General features: G+C 37.3%; 2 protein-coding genes across 3 annotated transcripts in view; both read right to left on the reverse strand.

The window, feature by feature from the left end:
• Positions 1–16900, reverse strand: part of Aspm (assembly factor for spindle microtubules) — a 43534-nt gene extending 26634 nt beyond the window's left edge. The window contains exons 1-13 of the mRNA XM_057770925.1: positions 16628–16900; positions 14964–15107; positions 13393–14830; positions 10445–10549; positions 9870–10016; positions 8269–8514; positions 7520–7587; positions 5436–5577; positions 4789–4919; positions 3879–4054; positions 2797–2942; positions 2623–2708; positions 1500–1721 (exon numbers count right to left, since the gene is read on the reverse strand). Coding sequence (XP_057626908.1) covers positions 1500–1721; positions 2623–2708; positions 2797–2942; positions 3879–4054; positions 4789–4919; positions 5436–5577; positions 7520–7587; positions 8269–8514; positions 9870–10016; positions 10445–10549; positions 13393–14830; positions 14964–15107; positions 16628–16900 — 3324 coding nt within the window. The remainder of the gene's footprint in view (positions 1–1499; positions 1722–2622; positions 2709–2796; positions 2943–3878; positions 4055–4788; positions 4920–5435; positions 5578–7519; positions 7588–8268; positions 8515–9869; positions 10017–10444; positions 10550–13392; positions 14831–14963; positions 15108–16627) is intronic.
• A 1968-nt stretch (positions 16901–18868) lies between these two features.
• The window catches only part of Zbtb41 (zinc finger and BTB domain containing 41), a 32065-nt gene continuing 24565 nt past the window's right edge, over positions 18869–26368 (reverse strand). For both annotated transcript variants that reach the window (XM_057769896.1, XM_057769895.1), the window contains exon 11: positions 18869–24873. In XM_057769896.1, coding sequence (XP_057625879.1) covers positions 24215–24873 — 659 coding nt within the window. In that variant the 3' untranslated portion in view covers positions 18869–24214. The remainder of the gene's footprint in view (positions 24874–26368) is intronic.

The following is a 26368-nucleotide window of genomic DNA, read 5'->3' on the forward strand; positions in this document are numbered from 1 at the left end:
CTGGCCAACACTTTGCTTTTAGACTTCTGTCCTCTACAACTGTTGAAAGAATTGTGTGTTAAGCCACCCAGTGCAGTCATATATTAGGGCAGGCACTGGGAATTATAATTATAAGAATTATAGTCTAATGGCACATGCCTTTAATCCCAGCTCTCGGCAGGCAGATCTCCATGAGTTCGAGGCCAGCCTGGTATACAAGAGCTAGTTCCAGGACAGCTAGGACAGAGAAACCCTAGCTCGAAAACACACACACACACACACACACACACACACGCACACAAACTATAGTCAAGCCTCATTACTCATGAACACTAAATTTGGGAAAATGTGAACCAATCTCTTAATGGAGAAATTTGGTTAAATTCCTACATTTCCATCAATCATATGTTTCCAGAATGAAGTGACATTATCCTCATGGCCCACAGCACTGGAAAGGATGCTAACACGAAGCTGACAGATTCAGTGGTCAATCTGAAATACGACAGTCTTCCTTTAGGAATGCTACTCAGTGCTTCAGCACTATATTTGAGGACCATTTTAAAAAGAAAAATCAAAAACTGTAAAAGCATACAGACCATGAAAAGGACAGAGAGAGAAGATGCAAGAAGGCAGTGTCACGGTTTGACCTCAGCTGAGAATGAGCACTTGCAGTGAGCAAGCAGACAAACTGCCAGTATTGATTTCAGAAACAGAAATACGCATCAGCTACTTACTAAATGCATAAGAAATGACTAGTCACATCTTAAATGCTACAGGATTTGATAAAACAGCCACCCATACAGCTGGCAATGTTCCCAGTAACATGCAATCTGCACTGTATGGTTTAATATGCCTCTTCAAGGAGCTTGAATGTATGCAGGAAAGTTTTTCAAGTATTTATACTTAAAAGGATGTAGCATATAGAAAAATATCAACCTGACCAATTATTATAAAAACTCAACCAAGGTTGGTTATTCCTTTCTGCATGATATTTCTTCGGATGTTACTGTATAGTAAGGTCAGGATATCCATGCCCCATTCCTATATAGTATCTTCCATCAAATTTTTCTTTAATTTTGCGAACATATCATTGTAGCCTATTCAGCCATTCCTCCCCCGACTATCACTGTCCCGCCTATTCTACAGTCCCTTCTGATTTTGTTTCAAATGTGTGTATATATATGTAGATGTGTGTATATAAATATATTGTCATATATATGGATTAAAATATAAATTTAGCATAGAAGAAAATGCAACATTTTTATATGTGCATATATTTGGAAATATAATGCAAGATTTTTATATTTCTTGTGATTAATGCATACTACTAAATTGATAATTGTATAACAGATTATATAGACTACAGGATGATAATTATTCTTATAATGAATGTGCATAGTATGTGTGTGTATGCATACATACTAAATATTTAAGAAACAGAAAAAGATTTATTATGTATTCATTAGACTTTAGCCAAGATTTGAAATATATTAAATTAAAACAAAAGCAAAAAGACTAACCTGTTTATTATAGAAGGCACAAACGGCATTTACCCAGTCCATCAATAACCTCACACTGTCACCACAGTGTTCAAAGGAGCCACTGTTTCTTCTGTCCTTTTGCTTATTAGTGACAGCTTGTGAATGGCATGATAGGGCAGACATTGCTCTTTTTATATTGTACGTGTGTCTTAGAAAATCAATTTCTTCCCGTAATTGATCTAAATTAAGGGAAATATCCACCTGAAAAGTACAAAAAGGTTAAATACATTTTTATGTTTTTCATAATTCATTTTTAACCCTCAAAAACTAAAATAACGGTCTCTACATAAAGAAACTGCGGAAGATAGAAAACCAAACAAAAAAACAAACAGCAAAAACAGCCTAATCAGAAATATTAACAAAAGTGGCTGAAGGGACAGCTCAGAAGGTAAAGGCCCACTGCACAGTCATGAGACCTATGCCTGGGTCATCAGCACCCTGGATAAGCCAGGCATGGCAGCACACATGTCACCCCATGATGGGGGCGGGGACAGACTTGCTGCCCAATCAGTCTAGCCAAAAAACTCCGTGAGCCGTACGTTCAGTAAATGACCTTGTACCAGAAAATAAAACAAGCAACTGAGGAAAACATCCATCACTGTCTTCCCTCTCCACACATAAATTTATATACAACACACACACACAGATTTTTTCTTAAATCCAACAAAAACTACCTAATATACATATTTTAGCACAAAATCTCTATATTTTTAACAGCAAGTAGTTTCCACACATAAATGACAGAAATGTTTAGTGGTTAAAAATATGGAATTTGGGGCTGAAGAGACGGCTCAGCCATTAAAGGTTCGACTTACAACTAACAAATATGGAATTTGGGTCTACAGAAGTCTGGGTTGTACATTTAGCTCTAGTTCTTCTAAGATGGAAACTTCAGCTTCAGTTCTTTTATGAGGGAAGAAGCAATATTTACACTGTCCATAGTATAAAAGATTAAATTGGTAAACATAAAGCAATTATCACAGTTCCTAGCATAAAATACAAAAACTGACAGTGACTAGCGCTATTCTTCATTTGATCAAAAATAATTTTAGCAGTCAGCATTCAAAATTGATCTCAAAAAAGTATGTCAAACACACAGTACCTGAAAAGCAAATGCTATTTTCCAAAGCAACCCAAGTGTTTTCTCTCTGTGCCTATCCACGATATCTTTAGACAAGATGGTGTTTCCTGCGAGAGAAAGGGAGTCCGTTAGCACAATGCATGCGCACTTTAAGGTTCAGCAAGGACACAGAGTTTTATTCCTGCTCATTCTCACCATGCTCATCAGTTAGTTGGACCCCTCGTGATTTGAGAACCTGCAGGACAATATCGACATTGTGCATCTTTTGAGTGCGACTGATGGCAGGAATCCTGAGTCTCTTGGACAGATTCCAGTTCTGTGTGAGAAGTTCCATAGTTCGCCTGGCAGGAAAGAAAATTTCAATGAAGCTTCTACATTAAGTGTCCAAGAAAAAGTTCATTAAGATAGTTACTGCCCACATAAGTCACAAAACCATAAACACATGAAGGACAAAATGACTCCCAGAAACTCTTCCAAGTTTTCATTGTTTCAGTTAACAAGTGGAATTATTTCTCATTTTAAGTCTGGAGGTTAGTAGTCTACAAATACATGAGAAAGAAAAACGCAAGTCATATGCGTATGTGAATAAATCAATAGAGTGCTACACTGTAAGACAGAAGGAGGGGACGCGCTCAGGAGGAAAATGTGCAGCAGGTATTAAGATATGCGTATTCCACATACCACGCAAGTACTTATTTCTCTTATTTTACATCAAATAAAACTCATAATTAAGGATTAACTGTTCTTAGTCTTTGTCTTTACAGAAGGTACTAAGGGTAAGCAAACTTAGTCATATAGCTAGCAAGTAATGACAGAAGCAAGATGAAAGCCAAAATGTATTATCGGTTTCCAAGTCAAATGAAAATATCTAAGTACCTAAAAGAGTACATCAGAATTTGAAATCTAACTCCTGATACTATCTCTATTATTCACTTTATCATAAATAAGAATATGAATACAATTAAAACCAGCATGAAAATATAATAAACTCATGAAGGCACCGCTGACACAAAATGTTATTAAGTATGCAATGTTAAGTCAGTTTCACGACTACTATTCTTAGACATTGGTAGCTCCCATCCACAGATCCTAGTCCCATAACAGCAAAGATAACAAAAATGTGTGATATAACTCATATATCACTTTTCTCAAAGATAAATCTCAGGAATTTTTTTAAATCATGAATTTATTATATGATAGACTATCAGGACAGAAAATGAAACTTTAAAAAACAAAATTAGCCTAGCGCATTAAGTAAATTCATAACTTATACTTACACAAGGCGCACCCCACATTGCAGGTCCACAGCAAGATTCGTGACAGCAAAATCAAATTCATCAAGTGCTGTCTGAACATGGCTCACAGGTAATCCCAATAAGCTAAGGTGACGAGAAAGGTCACCTTCACCACTTAGGAAATCTCGTGAAAAGGCTAGCAGAAGTTCTTTACTAGCCTATAAACAGGGAGCAAGTATTATGTTTCAATATTGTAATTGTATTTATGATAACAAATCTTCAAATCATTCTGTGCTTACAGAAATAATATAAGGAGTAGTATAAAGAGATTGCTTATGACCAAGGCAAATGCAAATTCATATTTCCAATTGAAGACCTTATGAAAAACTATTCACAACCTATGACTTGAAGATATTTCCTCCAAAGTTAATTCTGCAGCAGCATAGTCTAGTTTATTCTCAAACCAAAATTAAAAGTAAAAATGAATGGAAACTGTCATTCAACTAAATCTGGCAATTTAAGTTTGGGCGTTTCAGGTCTATAAGTACATTATAAGAAGACAACAATGAGACACGTATATATGGATAAACTAAGCCTTACTCAGGAAAAAGGAATAAAGAAAGAGTGACCATACAGATTCTCATTCCTATTCCACTCCAGAATGTTCACTGAACACGAACATCCTTTTTTTTTAATATTTATTTATTTATTATTTATACAATATTCTGTCTGTGCGTATGTCTGCAGGCCAGAAGAGGGCACCAGACCTCATTACAGATGGTTGTGAGCCACCATGTGGTTGCCGGGAATTGAACTCAGGACCTCTGGAAGAGCAGGCAATGCTCTTAACCACTGAGCCATCTCTCCGGCCCCTGAACACGAACATTCTTATGACAGAAAACATACCACTGCAACAAGAAAACATTTTATAAGGAAAATGAAAGAATGATACCTTGAATTCAGCATCTTTACAAAAGAGACAAGGGTCGTGATCAATAAGTCTGGAAATTTTAGCGTAGTCAAGGAAACAGATCAACAACAGTAATTTTTTCAATGTGAATTTAGACAAAGCTGCTTCGTGACCTTAAAGTACAAGCAAAGAAAAAAGTAAGTTTTTCCATGAAAGGCAATGACAAACATGTCGGCAAGAATAGCAGTAAGCATACCTAAATCTCCATGGACTTTCTCTTAGTAACTTACAGGCATGAGTCTATCAAATACTATGACTGAAATGGACAAGTACTATTTAATATGTTCAATCCATGGAAGAGACAACACAGTGACAGCAAGGACATTTAACTGGTCTTCTGAAACAGATAGTTAACAAACACCTACTGCTACATGAGAGCATCATCCTCTGTGCTTGGTTAACAGCAAACTAAAACCAATGCAGTCCCCGTAGTACATACAAGCCACTGGGGAGAGACAGTGGGTGGAGATGACAAGGGTTATAAATAGTGATGGAGGAAAGGCAAGGAATGAGGGTAAGAGAGGAGAAGTCAGTCAAACAGAAAGCTATTAAAATTGATTGAAGAAAGTAAAGTGTAAACTGGGAGGGGCGAAAGCAAGGCATTTTGCAAAGTATGCAGAGGTACTCACCATCTCGAAACAGGAGAGGAACAGAGGGGTGTCTATACTCAGCTGCTATATCGGGATTCCAAAGCAAGCGATTGAGAATGAACACAGCCAACCCTGTAACATCACTGTTGTCTGCCAGAGGGATCAGTTCACCATAAACTGTCTGCAAAAAGAAGAAGGCAAGGCCGGGGTTACACTAACCCTGAGAAGGAAGAGGCAACAGCTGGGGGAGAGCAGATTACTGTTTCTGAGGAATATGAAAAGAGCACAGAAGTGACACGGCTTCTAAGTCATGTCCTTAAGCTGTCCCCAAACCTGTGTGCATTTCTAGTGTGTACGATAAACTTCAAAACAAACTTACTCATGATCTGAGAAATCCATTTACAGCTTAAACTTTCTCAACTAAAGACCTACAAAGTATAGGCACATTGCTCAAATTTAATGACTGTGTTAAAAAGCATGCCATTAAAATTAAAACGGAAACAAAATTAAATGTGTATATCGTTAATGTGAAAAGTTATCTATAAATAACCTAATAATTGTAAAATAAAGGTATGCACATAACTAACTACAACTGTGAAATCAGTTTAACATTAACATGCTGACTGATGATTTTCAAGACAATAAGAAAAAACTAAAAGTATACTGAATTATATTTTGTAAACCTACATGGAAAAATATGGAAAGATGAAAGCACAGAAAAGTAGCAATGTTGATCACAGTCAAAAATAGAGAAATTGATCTTTATATTTTTTAATTTTTGGCATTTGAAGCTTTTGTACTATCATCAAATATCATGCCCATTTACAGAATCCCAAGGTATGAAAGTAAAATAAAATGTACTAGGGTTCAATTACCACTACGCCCTTTCCCTGTGAAAGGATTGTACATTCTCACTGCCCGTTGCTGGGTCAGTTACTCCCGCCAGGCTGTGCTTGGACAGATATTATTCTGGAATCAATTTAATATGGATCTAAGCGGTTTTCCAAGGTCCCTGGGTTGGGGTGAGAAGTTCTGGGCTGCGGTGGCACAGCAGGGTGAGGATGGTTATTAACAGCAACAATGATGGCATTTCAGTCAAATTCCACAAAGGTTTTTGAAAGTTTCAACATAAAGAAATGATAAATGCTTGAAGAAATAGATATTAAAAATTAATGAGACAATATATAATGTATAAATACATCAAAACAACACAGCACCATGTAATAGTTTTATATTTTATGTATAACCTAAGATAAGTTTAAAAATAAATAAGGTTAGCTGGGCGGTGGTGGCGCACGCCTTTAATCCCAGCACTTGGGAGGCAAAGGCAGGCGGATCTCTCTGAGTTCGAGACCAGCCTGGTCTACAAGAGCTAGTTCCAGGACAGGCTCCAAAACCACAGAGAAACCCTGTCTCGAAAAACCAAAAATAAATAAATAAATAATAAATAAATAAATAAATAAGGTTAATTTAAAGCGTCAATTTGAAAAAAGGCATTGCAAGTTTTTATCTAGTAATTCTGTTCATGTCTTTCACCACAAAAAAAAAAAAAAAAGTGTAGCTTCCAAATTTGGAGAAGGGGGACATCATTTACTTCAAATGAGACTCCATAATTATTATTTGACATATGAAGCAGAGTCAGCTGATGTGTGATTTATTTAATAATGAAAGGAGAGGGTAGCGACTGGAATAAACCATTTTAGCAATGTCGTTGTCATGCAATGTTGCAATCACGGGGTGGCGCTATCGTGCAATCTGTTAGAATTAGTTCTCTTGGAACCTAATTACTAGCAGTTACTGCTTTCCGTTCAAGACTGCTGTGTTGTGGTGCACGCCTTTAATCTCAGTGCTCAGGAGGCAGAGTTTGAGGACAGCCTGGTCTACAAGGCAAGTCATAGAGCAGGCTCCAAAGCTACACAGAGAAACCCTGTCTCGAAAAACAAAAAATAAAAACATAAAATGGAAAGAAAAAAAAAAACCTGAAATAATGATGAATCAAGTCAACCAAATGACTTGACTTTTCTAAGCAAAAAAAAAAAAAAAAAAAACACATTTTATAAGAGCATATTAGACTAAAAGCATGTAATCTTTAAAATAACTGTTTTCTAAAACTAAAAACTTACCTCCAGGCCAATTCGAAGCCACAACGGATTATAAGACAACAGCCAATTCAGGACTTTCTGGCGTTGTCCTGAAACATAGGTTAAAAGAATATTAGCTGCATATTACTAAACAGAGACAATAAATAAACCTCTTCAGAGACAACAGAGTGCAATACAGAAACAATGAGTTACATTTCTTAAACACAAGCTCAACATTCATATATGTTAGATTTTAAGCAAAGAAATGCGGCATCTCATTGGTGATGTATGGGAAGGAACTGAAATCAGTATCTAGATGAGGTAATTACATGTTTTTTGCATCAATATTTATGTTATACAACCGATGCAATCTTAGTGTCTATAGCAAATGAATGGATAAAGGAAACACACTTTATTCATATACAGACCTAAACATACTGATATACAAACAGACACACACACACAGGCATATTAATCTATTCTAAAGAAAGATACGTCCTGCTATTTTCTAATGACATGGATGAACCTGAAGGACATTAACTAAAATAAGCCAGGGAAACACAAATTCCACACAATCTCAACTTGTATATATCTTTTAAAATCTTCACGCCCACATAAACAGAGAATAGTGATTGACAGAGACAGGAAGACGCTGGCTAAAAAATTACAAAGCTTTGTTATGTAAGGGAAGTAAATTTTGGAGATCTGCTATATAGCAGATCTGATAAAAAGTAATGCAAAATCTTTACAATAATTTGAAAGAATGAATCTTGAGATGTCTATAATCTTACCAATATCTTTCCAGAGGTGTCTATCTTTCCGTACAAGTAACCGTCCAACTTCAATTTCAATTTCAAGCTTTTTGATAGCTTTAACCATGTTTTCAGAAGTAAACAAGGAGCAAGCTGTACGGCGTAATCTATTCATCCTGCAGCTGGCTGTGTAAGCTCTGAGAGAAACTTCATCTTTGGTAGGTGCTTTCGGGACACTTATTTTGTGTTGGTTCTCCACTCCCAAAACAAGGGTGGCAGCATTTACTGGATAAACACAAAAACAATGCTTCTGGTTACGCATTATCTCTACGCCTTTCTAAGCCCAGCAACTGGATGCAAGGTAAGATAGACGCTCAAAAAGACCTATTTGCTTCACCCTCCAAATCCTCTCCTGAGTTTCTAACAATCACGTAGTGCTCACTAAGAACCTTTGACCACGCTATGTCTACAGAGTGCCTACAAGGGCAACCTCTTCACATTAACTTCACGCACAACTTTAAATATCAGCATTTGTAACCCAAACAGGCAAGATGACCTCCCAACAAGTTTCTGTCTCTATCTCCTTATGAATGAATAAAAGATAAGCTTTGAAGGCAGTGGTTCTTAACATTCCTAATCGTACGATCCTTTAAGATAGCTTAATACAGTTCCTCATGTTGTTGTGAAAACCAAACATAAAATTATTTTCTTTGCTACTTTATGTATTGTAATGTAAATTTCTGATAGGCAGGATATCTGATATGTGACCCGTGTGAAAAGGTCTTTCAAGCAAAAGGGATCACGACCACAGGTTAAAAGCCATAGTTCTCAGGGCTACGAGTTAACTGAATTATGACATAATTTGAATTTTGTGTGTGAACTTATATGCATGTGCCTGTGCACATTTTGGAGACAAGAAGACAATCTGGGATACCACTTCTGAGGTGTCCTCTACCTTCTTAAGGATTTTAGAGATGGTTCCCCACTGGACTGGAGCTGAGCGAGTAGGCTAAGCTAACGGACAAGTAAACCCATGGATTGCCTGTCTATACCACCCCAGCATGTTCTGGGCTGCTTTTGTGTGGCTTCCAGGAACTGAACTCAGGTTCTCATGCTTTGCACAGCAAACTCTTTGCCAATTGAGCTGTCTTCCCATGTATATCTGAAACTTTTATAAAACACATTATATCTTAAGAAAAACAAACATTAGAAATTTGACGTTACTTCCTTTGGAAGAAAAAGAAGCATCATGGCAGAAAGCATGTAATTCAAAGAGCCCTTTAATGGAGAGATCCTAGGGAAGTCTCTCGGAGAGCTAAAACAGCATCTGTCTGCAAGCACAGTGAGGAAACCACTTCACAAGGCAACCTACAGTAGCCTGATCTGTTACTGTCTCTGCCTGAAACCAACTCTATCGAGCTTCTCTTTCACAAGAGACTCCTCCAACTCTTTCCCAGTCCACACTCATTTCTTCCCGCAAAATAAGAACTAGAATATTTTTAAATTCCTCATGAATTGGCTTCCAGGTTCCTCAGAACTACATAACTTTTCTGTACAATCCTAAAAGTAGTACGACAATGAGCTAGCAAAACATCATTAAGTACAATAAACCATAGTATGTGTAATTCAAGACCGCGTACCTTCAGAAACATGCGTTTTCACCGTGAAGTCATCAGGCGTCAAGATGTAATTTAGCCACCAAGTAAAGCCCTGTTCCTGCTTTTCCTTCCAGCGTTCATCATAAAACATGTTCTTTGCAGCAAATGGCATTGGGTGTCTAGGAATAGCTAAGAATATACTCAATTACTACATAAGAAATTTTCCTTTAAATTATTTTTTATCTTTTTTTTTGGTTTTTCGAGACAGGGTTTCTCTGTGGTTTTGGAGCCTGTCCTGGAACTAGCTCTTGTAGACCAGGCTGGTCTCGAACTCACAGAGATTCGCCTGCCTCTGCCTCCCAAGTGCTAGGATTAAAGGCGTGCGCCACCACCGCCCGGCTCTTTAAATTATTTTTTAAAGTAGATCAAAAAGATTTTTGTACTAGCAAAATCATCTTTAAAGACTGAACGATATTTGCTTTCACTTCTTGCTGCAGAGAGTTGTAAACTTCTGAAGTGTGATATATAATCAAAACAAAGGCTAATTGCGTTATTTCCCGTTATCTCATTTTTCAGTCTATTAAGTACAAAACACTTTGTTAAATAGAAACACTTGCCTGCTTTCATCGGCTTTATAAAGGTCAGATGAGACTGCGCTACAGCAACAATGGGCCGAGTCCTTTTCTTTGTTTTAGACAGCGGCGTTTTTAATACTGAGGAATCTGAAACGAAACAGAAAACACAACAGCATTAAAAAAATAAAATGAATTTTAGAAAAAAGGTAACTAATTTCAAAATCAAATTTGAGTTCTTCAGAATCATATTCATTAAAGAAATACTTAATAATGACTATTTCTAGGTGCTAATGTTATAAATTTCAATAATCAAACCAACCAACCCCTGGAGGCTGGAAAGATGGTGCCACAGTTAGGAGATCTTGCTGTTCTTGCAGAGGACCTAAGCTCAAGTCTCAGAACCCACAGGGATCTACAACCACCTGTAAGTCCAGCTCCAGGAGATCCATTGCCCTCTCTGGCTTCTATGGGCAATAGCATGCACATCACCCACAGACATACATGGCAGGCAAAACACCCACAGATATTAAAAAATAGCACCTGCAAGTTCCCAGACAACAAACCAAAAATGACCTGTAGGAGCTAGCATCCTGATGCAACCATAGCCTAGTGTGTGCATACTCCCAGACTGTGCTACATGCAGGGAAATGCAGAACTGAGAGGCCTGCACTGGAATTTACATACACAGCTGTGGGACAGAACCAAGCTAAGGACAATTTCAAGGTATTTGTCCCAAGCAGTGAAAAATTTAGCAGCACCATTCACTGAGGCCTGTATTGAGCAGACAGGAAAGATGTGACCTTGTACAAAGCAAGTGAAAGAGACTCTTGAAGAGCGAGCAGAAGCATCAATTGACTGTAGGTCTACACATTAGCAGTCCATCCTGAAAACTGTATACATGAGGATGCATGTGCATAGCTAGCACTCAGAACTGTGACGCAGGATGGCACAATAACTTCTAGGAGAAAGGAATAAAAGAGGGCACCAGTATTGTAAGAAGTACAACAGTGACATAAGAAAAAGCATTCCAGGAAGGCAAAGGTTCAAAGTTATAAATGTTGCTAACAGATGATCAAGTTGATTTAAGAGACAACTACTGTATTTACAATTTGGATGTCATCGATCATATGTCCCTGTAGGCCGTGCTTCAGTCTCCTGCTTCTTATAGCAAAACCTGGAAAAATCAACATTCCCTGAGTTATGTTCTTGTCTGTGTATTTTTCTGTGTATGGGTTGTACTTGCATTAAAAGTCGTGCTCTGAAAGGCACTGGTAGTGGCAATTTTTAATTCCTCCTCTGTCTACCAGATAAACCTCAATCTGTTCTGAGTACTCTAGAGACACTCCACAGACATGTCAAGTTCAATGATCATAGGTTTGGGGGGACATATTCCATTTGTGGGGGCTGAGGTTAAAAAATACCCCCACAGGCTCATATACTTCAAGGCCTGGTTCAGTTTATATTATTTGGGGAGGTTAAGAAACCTTTCAGAGGTATAGCCTTCCGAGTAAGCATATCCTTGGGTCAGGCTCTGAGTTTACATCCTTGTCCCACTTAGAGTGCACGCACTCTCTCTGCTTTATGTCATCAGTTAAAGAAGTGCTCCCTCGGCTTCCTGCTGCCGCCGCCACTGCCACATTTTCCAGGCCATGATGGACACTCCCTTCTGAACCATAAGCCTAAATACAAACTTCCTTCTATGTTGCCTTGGTCATGATATTTTCTCACAAAGGAAAAGTTGCTAATACACTATCCTAAAGAGAAGAACATCTGCACTTCTATTTCCTTAAAGAAAATGAGGTTCAGAAGAGGAGCTTGAGACACGGTGTTGGGTGGAGCATCAGTCACTAACTCTATCAACTCTGGGAAAACTACTCAACTTTTCAATATAGCTATTTCCCATCTGCAGAACTGTACTACAGGTAAAACCGACACCGACTTCACAAGAACATTCTAACTACTAATGGAGATCATGGTGAAGCAGAGACAACTGTGTCTGACACAGAAGTGCTCAATAACGTTAGCTACTGCAATCTCACACAAAGGGGGAAAGGACTTCAAACAAAACTGAGGAATAATATAACACAATCGAATGCCAATTTTTCCAGCCAGAAAAATACAGGCAAAAAGAAGGAAGGAAGGAAGGAAGGAAGGAAGGAAGGAAGGAAGGAAGGAAGGAAGGAAGGAAGGAAGGAAGGAAGGAAGGAAGGAAGGGGTAAGGATTTAGTAGTTAGAAATCAGGAAGACCTACTAAGACAAATGAGATTAGCTTAGACAGGTGAGTTGTTGGTTGGAATCTGTCTGGGAAGGACAGGAAGGAAAGCAAGTAAGTGAAGTTCTCAGGAATTAAGAAATTCAAGCTAAATAAGAGAAGGGCTATGGAATCAAAGTTGGACTAAGGAGTGGTGGGTGTTGGAAAAGTACAAAAGTGAGGGATCTGGTTCAAGAAGAAATGCTGGAGTCAGAGATGGCGACCTGTACTTGAGATGCTTTTAGGAAAGCAGAGCCCACAGATGACGCAACTAAAAGGCCAAGTTACTAGAAGACTCTTCCACAAATAGTTAGAATTCTTCAGATTAGTTACTGGAGAGAGTATCACTTTGAGAATAATTAATTACTTACTGTAGCAAGGAAACATGAGTGACAGTCAGAAAGAGGAGCTAATTTTTGTTTGTTGAAGAAGAAAAGAGAAATAATACTTTGGAAATAGATATGAAAAGCAGATATAACAAGCGGAGACCCAAGGTCATTTGTATGCGACATTTTTGAAGCTATAATTTATGCAGAAAATTCATGAACAGAATATGATATTTAAACTGAGATAGGATTATAATTATTTCAAAGCACCACATTGCAAGTATCAACAAACGGCTAAAAGTACAAATGAATACAAGCCCATCAATAGCAGATTTACTAATTCAGAAGATTCACTAGAACAAAAAGTATGTTCTTCAAGTGCACTTACACTCAAGACATGAGGGACAACTCACCAGTTTTCTTCTTCAAGCTTGATTTCTCCCAGTTGCTAAAATGTATTGAAGTGAGTGTTCCTTTCTTTTTGGTTCTTGCAATAGTTGATTGTACAGATTCAGGAGGAGAAAAATGGATTCGTTTGATTTCACACAGGCCTGCATGTTCTGTAATAGCTGGCTTTCCATTTGTGTCTTCCACATTTCCATTGCTCTTCCTTTTACGGGAAACTAAAACTGTACTTAAGGGTGTTGTTTCATTTGTAAAGCGCTGAGGTTCACTTATTACTGGCTCTACAACTGGACGGTAAGAATGACAAGCTTTCTCTTTTAGGTTATCCATTTCACCTCCACATTCACCTACCATTCCTGTGAGACATCTTTTTGCATTTGGCTTATCAATCTCCGGTAGCTTTTCTCTGGCATTGGTGGGCTTCCTTTTGGTAACGGTGGCAGAAAGAATTGGGCGTCTCTTTGGTCGCTTATCCTGGTTCTTAAGGGAAGCATCTTTAAACTCAGAAACACTGAGATGTTTTGTAAAATCGCGATTATGGGACTTTATTTCTACAAGGTTTTGTTTTTTGAAACTAACCTTGGGAGTTTCTGAATGCAGACACTCAAGGTCGTATGCCAAACCTTCATTTGTTCTCCGGTCCTGGGAGGTTTTCTCTGATAATGCTGATAACTTACATGTTTGCTGACCTATGTGTACCACGTTATCTTTCACAAACTGTGTTGGAGATAAAATGGGGTTGACCGAATCTGATCCGAGAGCTTTTGGAAGTCCATAATTGTCATTTAGAAAAGACTCTGGGCTTAAGATTGTTTGGTAAACTTCACGTACAGTTTGGGACTCCAAACACAGAGACTCTGAGCTTTCTTTCCTAAATGTTTCTGATAATACATTTCTCACTAACCCTAGGCCGTTATTAGATTCATAGCTGTTGTTTACAAAAGAATCTGGACTTAGAAAATGGATTTGGCTTTGTGTAATATTCAAGGGTGACGAACAGTTTGGGGCAGGAGGGAGTTTACTAATTTCTTCACTTTGGTCACTAATCCTAGTGGGATTAAGTAAAGTGTCATCTGTGACTTCTTCATTAAAATTGTTGGAACTTTTAAAATCTTCTACTTTTAAGTGTGCATTTTTGGATCCGTGAAGAGATGAATAGGCAGTAGACTTGCAGAGAAACACTGGCAAGCAAGTCTCTTTCTGACATTCCTTAACAGGGCTGGTAGATGAGTCGGGGATTTTGTTTTCTTCAAGGGATAAAGAATTGTTTTCTGTTGGAGAACAGCACTTGCTCATAGCCAGATTTTCACAGGCCTGCAGTGGGCTCCTAATTCTGTCATCTTTTTGGGAAATATTAAATGCTTCATTAAAATGTAGGCTTTTGGAAGTCCCTTTATTAAGCTTTGAATGGGCTGGAATCTTCTTATTGGTATTCCAAAGACTTCTCTGTAAAAAATAAATGAAAAACACTAAACAAGCTGGAAGCTGTTCTCTACCACTTTTAAACAAGCAATGTTATACATGTCGCTTCCCCCCTTCCCTCAAAACCATCCATCCTTCAGATTGGGTAAGACACTACCTTTTTCTTCCTATGCTCTTCTGCATTTCCTAGTAATATAGCCTGGTGCTTCAGGAAATCATTTACAAGAAATGTCACAATCTCCCTTACTCGTCCTTCTTTCACTGGTGTCCAGATAACAGAAACAGTAACTTTTTCTTTAGGCTGAAAGAAGAATACATTTTAAATGATTATGATATTATAATTATATAATAATCAAATGCACTATATATAACTTAGTTTAATAACTGATAGTTACCACACCCTAATAGGGTTAAATATTTTTTTCCTATACTAGCTCATTGTAAGAAAAAATAAGCCACTAGCAATAAAAGTCCACAACAAAATAAAACTATAACGAAAACTATAAAATTATAATGAAAGCTAACTGTACAAAAGTAAAAGAACTGACAATCTACAAGTCATTTTAATTGAGCTGTTTTAAAAACACAGTTGTGGGGACTAGGAACCTAGCTCACTGGTAAACTGTGTGCTTAGACCAACCTAAGTTGCCAGGCACGTTGACAGGAATGTTAAGTGCAAAATATAAGCTTTCCTTGAAAAGCAGAAATCATAGGGTTTTTTTAACCAGCTGATTAAAAATAATAACAAATTTTCCTCTACAAGCCAGCACTTATCCTTAAAAAATAAAAAAAACAACCAGGAACTTTACATCTATTTTATAACAAAATAGAGTAAGTACAAGAATTGGAGAGAGAAGAGTCTTTCTATAGAGAGAAATCCAGGCAGCTGTCCATCAAAGGGCGTAGCAATGGTTTACGAAGAGCAAGTGCGGGAACTCCTGATGATGCCGCCCACCGACCTCAGTTCAGCCTTCCCCTGAAGGTTTTCCTTACAGTTACTAGGCAGTTTGTGCAGACCTCCTCAGCTAATTGTTTTCACAGCTTTTGAAGTTCTACTCCATAAAAAGGACAGTAATCGAAGGAAACGCTTTTTAACTCTATATTGGCAGCAAATGAAAAAAAAAAAAATAAAGTAAAATACAAAGGTGTGCCCACACATCACATATACACATTGAGAATAATCCTAAGTAAGGATGCTTTTAGGGTTTTGTCTGGTTATTTAAGCAAAACAGTTCATTATCGAAACAGAAGTGAAGTTCCACCCAATATAAACACACATATGAAAAATAAAATGCATATTAAAATGGCTAAAAGGAAGGAATTAGAAAACGTGAACAACTCCAATCTCAAAACACAGAACGCTAACCTCAAACATATTTTGCAATGACTGCCAAGTCTATTAAAACGTGTAACAGAAAAACAAAACAAAACAAAAAAACAAACAAGCAAAAAAAAAACAAAACCGTGTAACATAAACTTTCTGAAATGCTTCTAAGGATGGTATACGCGCTTTGATTCATCATCCCGAGCAAATTACTGCCCACTTTTGCCATGGATTCACACAAATTATACAGTGCCAAAGCCCCCACAGTCAAGAGAGGGAGTTGACTTGGTGTTGGGGTCCTGTTCTATCCCAGCCCTACCCTGCAAATGGAAGAGTCCCAGAACCAGAACAGGAAGTTGACCTAGTGTCGGATTCCCAGCCCCATATCTGCAGAAGCCCCCACCGTCAAGATTGGGTGGGAGCTGACTTAGTTTTTCTTCGAGTTGCTCGCTGTGTGCCAAGGGGGCCACGCCCCGCGGACAAGCCCTCACACCCACCTTCAGCTCACAGCGGCTCGGCACCACGCTGAAGCCCTGGTCTGCGGCCCGCAGCAGGGACAGCTCCACCTGCAGAGGCTCCTCGTGCGGGTTTTGCAGGATCAGAGACCGTGTCTGTGTCGCGCCCACGCGGACGTCCCCAAAGCAGAGAAATGGAGAGGGGCAGAAGTGGCTGAGCAACAGCACCGGCGGGGACGAATCCCCGGCCGCCGGATCCCGGTGCACGCGCCGCCCGCTCTCCTCCAGGTGGTAAGCGGCCGGCCGCGTAGCCATGGCAGCCGCCCCGCTCTGGGCGGTCTGGTACCCGCTGTCCTCGTCCCTCCGCCTTCCCAGAAACCGGGGATCAGGACAAAGATCAGAAAGCCGGAGACTACCAAAGCCCGAGGAAAGTAGACTAGCCGCTTTTGCTTCGGTTCAAATATTTGCCCTCCACCAATGGCAGCAGCGAGAACTGCCTTGCTAGCGCACCAATCAGCGAGTAGATCACCGCCCACAGCTACTAAGGAGCCAATGACTAAGCGAACGCTCCTGACCAATGGGACCGCCGCGCTTTGTTTAAATGATGGCTTGGCTGTCACGGCTGCCTGGAGAGGAGATGAAAAGGCAACAAAATTCCATGGATTGGCTCAGAAATGAAATTGCCTCTGTTGTTTTAAATACGCTACGAGGACGGAAAAGAATCATCACTGTGTCCAACCCACGGCTGCATATGCTCCAGAATCGCTGAGTGCAACTTGTGAGCAAAGGTTCCCAGGAAGAAAAGGCACCTTCAACGCGTACCAAGCAAGGCTGAGAAACTGATTAGAAAGTCAGTGATTGTGGCGAGGTTAGAAATTGGAGGTCAAGTCTAACAGTTATTGGGGAACATCGTTCACCCTCAATAGCCATATCTTGTCAACCTTTTAAGTGGCTTATTAGTATTGTGGCATGTGTAAATTAACTGTAATGTAAAGAGTATTGGTTTTCCAAGTACTGCCAGCATCTGGGGCTATAAAGGGTTTCTCCTTTGCCTTAACATTAAATGCTTCCACCTATTATTTGAAAAGTGTCTTTGAGTAATGTAAAAACTTAATCATAGTTTTACCACGTTGGAACATGAAATTTGGGATAACCTAAATCTGTGTCCCTAGGCCATGTTCACTCATATTTGACTTCTGAATAAACTCTCTGATAAAACGGAACCAAAAGGAGACACTTTTGAGGTGAGTTTTGTCTCAGGGCAGTTAATATGCATTTTGCTTTCTTATAACTTGTATGGTTTACCAGCATTTTGCCACTATGTCATTAAGTTTGACACTCTTGTGTGCCACACATAACCAGACACAACTGTTAAGTGAGCCGAGAAATTTTATATAAATCATGCCTTTTTTCTTTTTTTCTTTTTCTTTCTTTCTTTCTTTCTTTCTTTTTTTTTTTGTTTTTTTTTTGTTTTGTTTTGTTTTGTTTTGTTTTGTTTGTCGAGACAGGTTTTTCTCTGAAGCTTTAGAGCCTGTCCTGGAGCTAGCTATTATAGACCAGGCTGGCCTCGGACTGACAGGGATCCGCCTGCCTCTGCCTCCAGAGTGTTGGGATTAAAGATGTGGGCCACCACTGCCCAGCTAAGCCATGACTTCTTATATGATAGGCCTGCCCAGAATTAATCAGCTTTACCCTGTAAGTTTACTGGGCTGAACAGAGATGTAAAGAAAACTGTTAGCATGTTGTTGGGTTGTTTTGTTTTTTAGACAAGGCCTTGGTCCATAACCATGATCAAATAATGATAACCTATTGAGGGCTGTAACAAAAATGGAGATGAATTTGTAAGGTTCTGGTAGTAGCCCGTACAGGTATTAACATTTTACAGCAAGCATTTCTCCCCAAAAAACAGAATGAATCATTGCAGGAATGAGCAGGAGAGAGGTTAAGAGTGCCCATTCTTAGTTTTATATAGGGTATCTTATTTTACTAATAGAGTTTTGCTACACTTTTAGACTTATCTAAAAGCAATATGACTGCTTCAAACAAAATAGTCACCACTGTTACTTGAATTTATATGAGATCTATTAATATATTTAATAATATACATATATAAATATTTTAAATGCTATCTAATTTATTAGAATTATAGGTTTCAAAAATGTCCCCAAGATACTTGGTGTTCTACTTGCTCATGGTTTTTGTTTTATAGAGGAATGCAAAACACTGCTCCCGTACTCTGAAAACATTATTTGAAAAGAATCTGGAGATGCTTTACTAGGGCCAAAGAACTCTGTTTATTTTAAATATCAAAATAACACAACGAATGAATTCAATATGCAAGATGACAACTACTAGTCACAAGGAACTGAATTTTTGCTACAAAGACATTTATACTTAAGAAACACAAGACAAAGTAGCTACTAAACTCGACATTTAACATACAATGGGAAATAATCAATTTTGATATTTTAGATTTTCCTTTATAATTACTTTTAAAACTGTCCTTAATTAAAAAACAAAAATGATTTGAAACAGAAAAGAAAACCATTTCCATTTTAATATACATCATCCCTCCCTTAAACAGAACAGTTTTGACACAACATGGAGTAACTAAAGACCCAGCTTGTGTAATGTTTGGCAATCACTCTCGTCAACTGTAATAGAGCTTTACTTACAAGGAGAAAAGTCTGATTGTTGAATAAAGGAATTCTGTAATTACACCACAGGACATTATTCAACTTTATGCAAGCAGGAATATCCAACAGAGAGGCATAGTGACAGTGAGATGTGCACATGCTCTTCATTCAAGAGACAGCTCAGAATCTCCAGCAGTAGCACAACTATTGCAATTACTTGGCTTTACTTAAGAATTTGAAACATGTTTGAATAACATCTATTCTCCAAATAACATCCTTAAATTCTCCTAAATAAATGGCTGCAGAGACTAACTGGTTCTGGATCTTTCAAAGGACAGACTTTAGATAAATACACAGCGAGTTAAAACATAAACACACCCCTACCAAATCATTCCTTCTCTCATCTTCCAACAATCTAATCCTATTGCTTTTATTATTAGTGATCTACTTCCTCAGAGGAAGAGCAGAAAACATGCTGATACCAAAGGGGAAAGTATCGTCAGCAGAAATTTTATAAGCATGGGAGGATACCAAAAAAAGAAGCACACACAGGGTACTTAAAGGGAAATGTGCAAAAGAAATGAGTAGCATATATAGAACTGACTAGTTCCTATATGCTGTGTAGAAAATAATCTTCATCCATTATTCACACTAATAGCAGGTAAGATTTAACATAATTCTACTTAAAGATTTAGAAACACTACTTACTCCTTACTAAATAATGCATTTTCAGTCTTTTTAAATTTGGCACTAAATCTTAAAATGTTCAAACATGACTCTGTTGAAAGGCCGTGCTTTTTCCTGAGTCATCAACTCAAGTCTGCTGACTGGGGTCCTGCCGCTCCCTAGCAGCAGCTCTTCTCACACCATCAATCATGTTGAGTTCAGGAAGAGTGAACTATGTCTTCAGTGCAGAGCTATGTGCTCACGGGAACAAGTTACTTAAGAGAGCAATCAGAGATAGAGAGCGGCATGAGGAGCAGACATACTATTCCTTCTCTCAGATTAGTGACTCCAGTAACTATAAAGGCCATAGCAGAAACTTAAAAAAAAAAATGTAAATTATAAAAACCAACGTTCACACTATCACTTAATGCCAATTTTTCTAAGTTAACATAAAACATTGTAAAATAAAAGGCTGTTGCCCATCCAGCAGGCAACACAAACATAAGACTCAGAACCAAAAAAGTAAAACAAAACAAACAAGCCATTTATTTACCAGTACACTATAGGTAGTCAAAAAAAAAAAAACACTACACAACTACACGTCTCTGAAAAAGTACAAAGTATTCAATCCAGAAAAGATGGTCTAAAAGAACACACTAAAGAATGAATGCTCAAAACGTCTCCGGTCAATAATAAGTTAAAGTGATATGGTAGGAACAACAGTCAAGTTCTTAAATATACCAGGGTAAATGTGTTTAATTAGGCTGTGACTGAGTGAAAAGCAATGGATGGTATTTGTTAGCCCTTAACACTTAGCGTCACTCTGGAAAGGTAAAGGTGTCTTTGACACGCTTTGAAGTTGAGAAATGAGTGTACTGTGTTTATGCTACCATCACTTAAAAGGCAGTCACTTTATTAAAGCACCAGTTTAAAATGCTATTTTATTCCTCTTTTCCCCAGCAGTAGAGATCTAAATTAAACGTCTGCAAACTGTACTGCGTTTATAGTTGCTTGAAGGTATCTTGCTGGCATAAGGAACACACCCTATGGTTAAGTGGTATTTTAGGCTGCCAAAACTAAAGGAGTTTCTTATAAAAATAACCTCAACTTGATCTTAAAAAAAAATCTAAGGCAGAAATTATTTTTATAACGTAGTGTAAAATATAAGCTTATTATTCCATAGTGTTCATTAAAAAAACTGCACCCAACTAAACTGAGAGAAATGAGTATTCTAACTTGTAACTGGTTGGTCAGTGTGACTGTTCCCAGAGTAGTTTCCCTACTTACTTTATACATATAAACACAAACATTTAATACTTACTCTCAGTATTCAAACTAACAATTTATCTTTTAATCTATTATCCAAGGACTTCAACTGTGCTTCTTTGGACAAAGATATAGTCAAACAACAAAGAATTTAAATTCTTTTAAACTATCCAATACCTACTCAAAATCTTTGGTGCATTAAGTCAGAGACAGTAAGTTAATAAATTTCTGTACTCAATAACTTATTCAATTTACAGATTAAGTGCTAACTGTTATCTATCAAAATTTAATTTAAAATAATAAATTATACTCACAAAATAAAATATTCACAATGAGGCTACCTTAGTTGTGAGATTCAGATTTTTAAGCTTAGTTACAAAATGATTTTACAGTCATAGAAAGGTGAACTAAGAAGATGGGGCTCATCTTGTAATTTTTGTGCCAACTTTGAAATTACCCAAAAACATGTTCTTACATTTTTGGAAACTGGAGAAAGCAAGGTAATTTTCTCATTACTGTGATTTTATTTAGTTCTTCCTAAGTATTAACTGCCTACCTCCAGACTACATTAAGAACAAGAGAAAGTAGTGCCTGGCACATAGTGTGCATTCATTAATGCTCTGTCTCCTCCTTCCATTAACTGCCATCTGCCACAAGAGTTAAAATGAATCCTTTCTCTCTCACATGGAAATACATCATTCCCTTTCTATTTCAGAACTGCTTACAAGGTTCAAATGAGAAAATGTGTGAAAATGTTTTAGATAATACAGTATTCCAGCTTGTCTGCAGTAATAACTAACTACAATTATACAACTGTATTTCACTTTACATAAGAACTATATTCTTGAAAAGTCCTATGTAAACCAAGTTCTAAAATTAAATCATATATTTAAAGTATTAGAGCATCATTATTAAAAGAACCTTAAATACCTTCAAAACCCAAGGTATTATTTTCACTGTGAAATGCTGTATCCCCCTTTTCTGCCAAAATATACAATATATCATGCACATAATACACACACACACACATATATATCATTTGCCTTTTTTGATAAACCCAAACTTTTCTACATTAGCTTATCTCTAAGGCAAAGTATATTTATAGGTATGATCTTTTAATTTCAGTAAGATATTTAGTTAAAAATCTTTATCTCCTTTAGGATAAAAATCATAAATCCATATTCTTGACATTTGATTTGAAAGTCTAGGACTCACAGTGCTCAGAGCCCAGTTCCATCATTAGTCCCCATAAACATTTCCACACTAATAAGAATGCTTAAACAATAAGAAATAATATAAAATTAAGGTTCAAAGACAATTACAACGAAACTTTTATAAGTGAGGCAAAACTCGGGTCACCTTTATTATTTATATCAGCTACTTTGGTTAATGCCTCAATTTGCAACATGCTCTTTGAACATTAATATGGCAACTGTTCCTATAAAGTACCTTCATTTCTTAAGTGCTTAAACAATTTCCTCATTATTGATTATGTTTTATTCACTAAAGTTCATTACTTTATGCATGATATGTTTTCAAAACCCACAGGGGCTAGGCAAGACTTAACAGTTTACACACAAAAAAAGTGCTAAAAGCAATTAGGAGTGTAAACAAATTGAAATAGAAAAATTTAAAAGCTGCTAATTTCCCAGTAGTTTACATACAAATTGAATGTTAACAGCAAGCCAACCCTGCCTAGTCTAACCTTCAAGCAAGCTCACCAAGAAAACCTCATCCTAGGTTAAGTGGAAACCAAGCTGAAAAAAAAAAAGAAAAGTGCACATCTTTATAATTCCGGCAGGCTTTTTCTTCAATTAAATTTAATTAGTGAGGTGTTTCTGTGATTGCTATTTCCTTTCACCAAGCTGTCCACTATTGTCTCATCCAAACCCAAGAATGAAAAATAGAGACAGATCTCAGAAGGAAGCAGAATTAAAGATCTGGCTTGAGTATATACAAATAGGAGTGTACTTGGCTAAAAAACCAATTATGCTAAATTGAGCAAATTTGAGAATGGGTTTGGCACCTTTTCTGACAACTATATATGAAATATCTAGGTTCCGTTTTCCTGTTCCAGCCAACCAAATTTTGTAAATAAAACACTAAATACATTATTCAATTACTTTCATTTAGTTACAGCTGTCCCTTCTTTACTCATCTAAACGCTGAAACATAGCATAAATGTAGAATAAAGACCAAATACAAATGCCTTAAACGTAGTTAGGTAAAACTGTTGTATTTTTCATTAAAATATATTTAATTAGATAATGTAATGCCTAGATCTGTTGGTATTTATTATTCATCATAGTTGAGTATAGGTCCAATTATCTGGATTAAAATAATCTTATATTTTATTTAGCATCCTAATCTTATACTTGTTAGCTTTTAGCTTCAGCTTGTGAAAACCCCAAATATGATGACAAAAGTAATGGATAGATGACAGCATAGATGTATTAAGACTTTCTTACATAAATATGTAAGAAATTTCAAATCTCAATTTTGAAAATCTGAATGAAATATTTAATTAGTATTAAAAATTTGCCATGTTGACATATGCTTGCATTCCTTTTTTATAGCCTGCATGGTTCTTAAACCTCCACAGCAATGTGGGTAAGGGAGAAAAGAGATAACTAAAAGTAAACTTTGGCTTGGGGCTCACACCTGGTTGGCTAAGGTAGAAAGATTGCCACAAATTGAGGCCACTCTGGGCTACAGTCTAAGACCCTGTCTCAAAAAAAAAGGGGGAAAGAAATAGAAAAATTCCATTGATGATTTAAAAAAATACCTCCACCATTGTCAGCAGCTAATAACCTGAAATTTAAAAATCCATTCAAAATTAGTACTAAATAATCTTTTAAAAAATCATACTTCAAATATTATGTCAAAATGTGTCCAAGTATTCAGTCAATAGAAATAAATTTTTCTTGATTTGAATCTGTTCTGAAGACTTGAGAAATTAGGGGAGAAATGGAAAAAAAATAGCAGCCCTACTAATTGAAAAGCCAGTGAGTAGCTTCTGGCTGTCAGCATATAAGCATCAAAAGGTCTATGGAATGTTTCCTCAGGAGCGATGCTCACTACTGGACATATTCTGGACAGTAGTTGTGCTATCAAGGCCCAATAATGTTCCAAGGTAAGACGGTTCTCTAGGATCCAGCATCTGGTCAGGTCGGACTGGGTGCACTATGTTTGCAGGCTGAGGAGTAAGAGTGTATTTTTCCAGAAAAGCTAGATCTGCTGCCCGTGGATAATCAGTTGGCTGCGGCTGTGGTGGCAGCATCTCGTGAGATGGTGGGGGAAGTGTAGTGGTATGAGGCACCAGGTCGCTGGATGTGTCAGGCATCTGAACTGGAACCAACGTTACGGGAACACATACTTCCGCAGACACATTCTGCAGCATAGTCTTGGCTTCTGGCTGATAAACTTTGGGCTGGTCCAGATACTGTTTTGTTTCTGCTTGAAAGATCTTATCATCAGATGAGTACTCTATTGTTGGCAAAGACACAAGTTTCTCCTCAGAAGTACTGAGAGAATCCTCAGGAGACTTTATACCATGAACATGGTCAATGTGGTATTTCAGCTTGTCTTTCCGCTTAAATGTTGCATTACAGTGTTGACAGTTGAAAGGTCGGGCATCAGAGTGAATAACCAGATGTTTTGTTAAAGTTTTCTTAATTCTAAAAGACTGATTGCAAATTTGACACTTGTATGGTTTTTCACCTGTATGAACAAAAATAAAATTAATGTATAATGTCAAATTTATCACATGCATATCTGTATAAACAGTAGTATTTTATGTTATCATAAATGAAGACAGCCTATCAAGCTCATAAAGATAATGAATTAAACATCAAAATGATCTGGGCTTAAGTCCTGGGTAAACCATTTAGTAGCCAAACTTTTAAGCCTGGTTCCCTGTAATGTAGAACAACAAAAAGTACCTATTCTCAGTATGTTGTTAAGTGCTTAATAAATCTTGTTGCTCACTATTACTTTATTACTACTGAAAATTAAAATAAAGGTTGATTAAACTAAAAACATTTGATTTACTTCTATTTACAAATTATATAAAAAACAAAAGAGCAACTCTAATTAACTTTTTAGGAGGGGGGAGCTGAACAAAAAGTATAACATTGGTTTCTACCAAGAGAGCAAAACTTTTAAATTTCATTGGGGAAAAGAATTAAGAATGTCAAATCAGTTCTTAATTCTTCTGCAGTCAGGTTTTTACACTATAGTCTTATTTTGCTTTTTTATTTAAAAAAAAAAAATCCTATTAAAGCCAAAGTGCTACGCAGAATAATAAAACCTCGAAGGTATGTGTGTTCTAATCCACAGAAGCTATGAATATGTTATTTTACACAGAAAATAGACTTTGCAGTGTGCTTAAGACTTTGAAATGGGTAGATTGATTAGATTATCAAGGGGGCCAAGTAAGTACAGAAGACCTTAAAAAGTGGCTGATAACTAATGAAGGGTAAGTCGGATATGACAGAACTCACCTCTAAATTGCTGACTTTGAAAATGGAAGGTGAAAGCACAAATGATAACTGCGTTTACCAGGCAGGAGGTGGAGAGCAGGAGTAACAGGAAGAAGACAGCAAATGCTAGGAGTGCTGAAGCTTGTGCTGGGATGCAGCAGTGGCAAGCACTGGCATCAAAAGTATGAGGCCCAGGATTCAGTTTCAAGAGCCCCCTCCACACCCCCAAAAGCCCTTATATGTCCCATGTACTATTAAAATTGCTATAAAATTAAAATCTATACAACACATGTAAGAAATAGAAGGACATTAAAAGGTACTTGAGCACCCTGAAAAGTTATGATCTTGCCGGGCGGTGGTGGCGCACGCCTTTAATCCCAGCACTTGGGAGGCAGAGGCAGGTGGATCTCTGTGAGTTCGAGACCAGCCTGGTCTACAGAGCTAGTTCCAGGACAGGCTCCAAAACCACAGAGAAACCCTGTCTCGAAAAACAAAAAAAAACAAAACAAAACAAACAAAAAAAAAGTTATGATCTTATCTATTTTTCCTAGAAAGCAGGCATTAATCTAGGAAAAAAAAATCCACCCATAAAACAAGAAAAAATGGTAGACTCACTCACCACAAAAATAAAGATGAAAAGGGAATAAACATAGTAAGATTACATTATATAAAATTCAAGCAGAAAAAAATTAATTTCTGGTAATGTAAACCAAAATAGCCATGTCTTTCAAGAA

This window comes from Chionomys nivalis, chromosome 5 (assembly GCF_950005125.1).
Source record: "Chionomys nivalis chromosome 5, mChiNiv1.1, whole genome shotgun sequence".
Lineage (NCBI taxonomy): Eukaryota > Metazoa > Chordata > Mammalia > Rodentia > Cricetidae > Chionomys > Chionomys nivalis.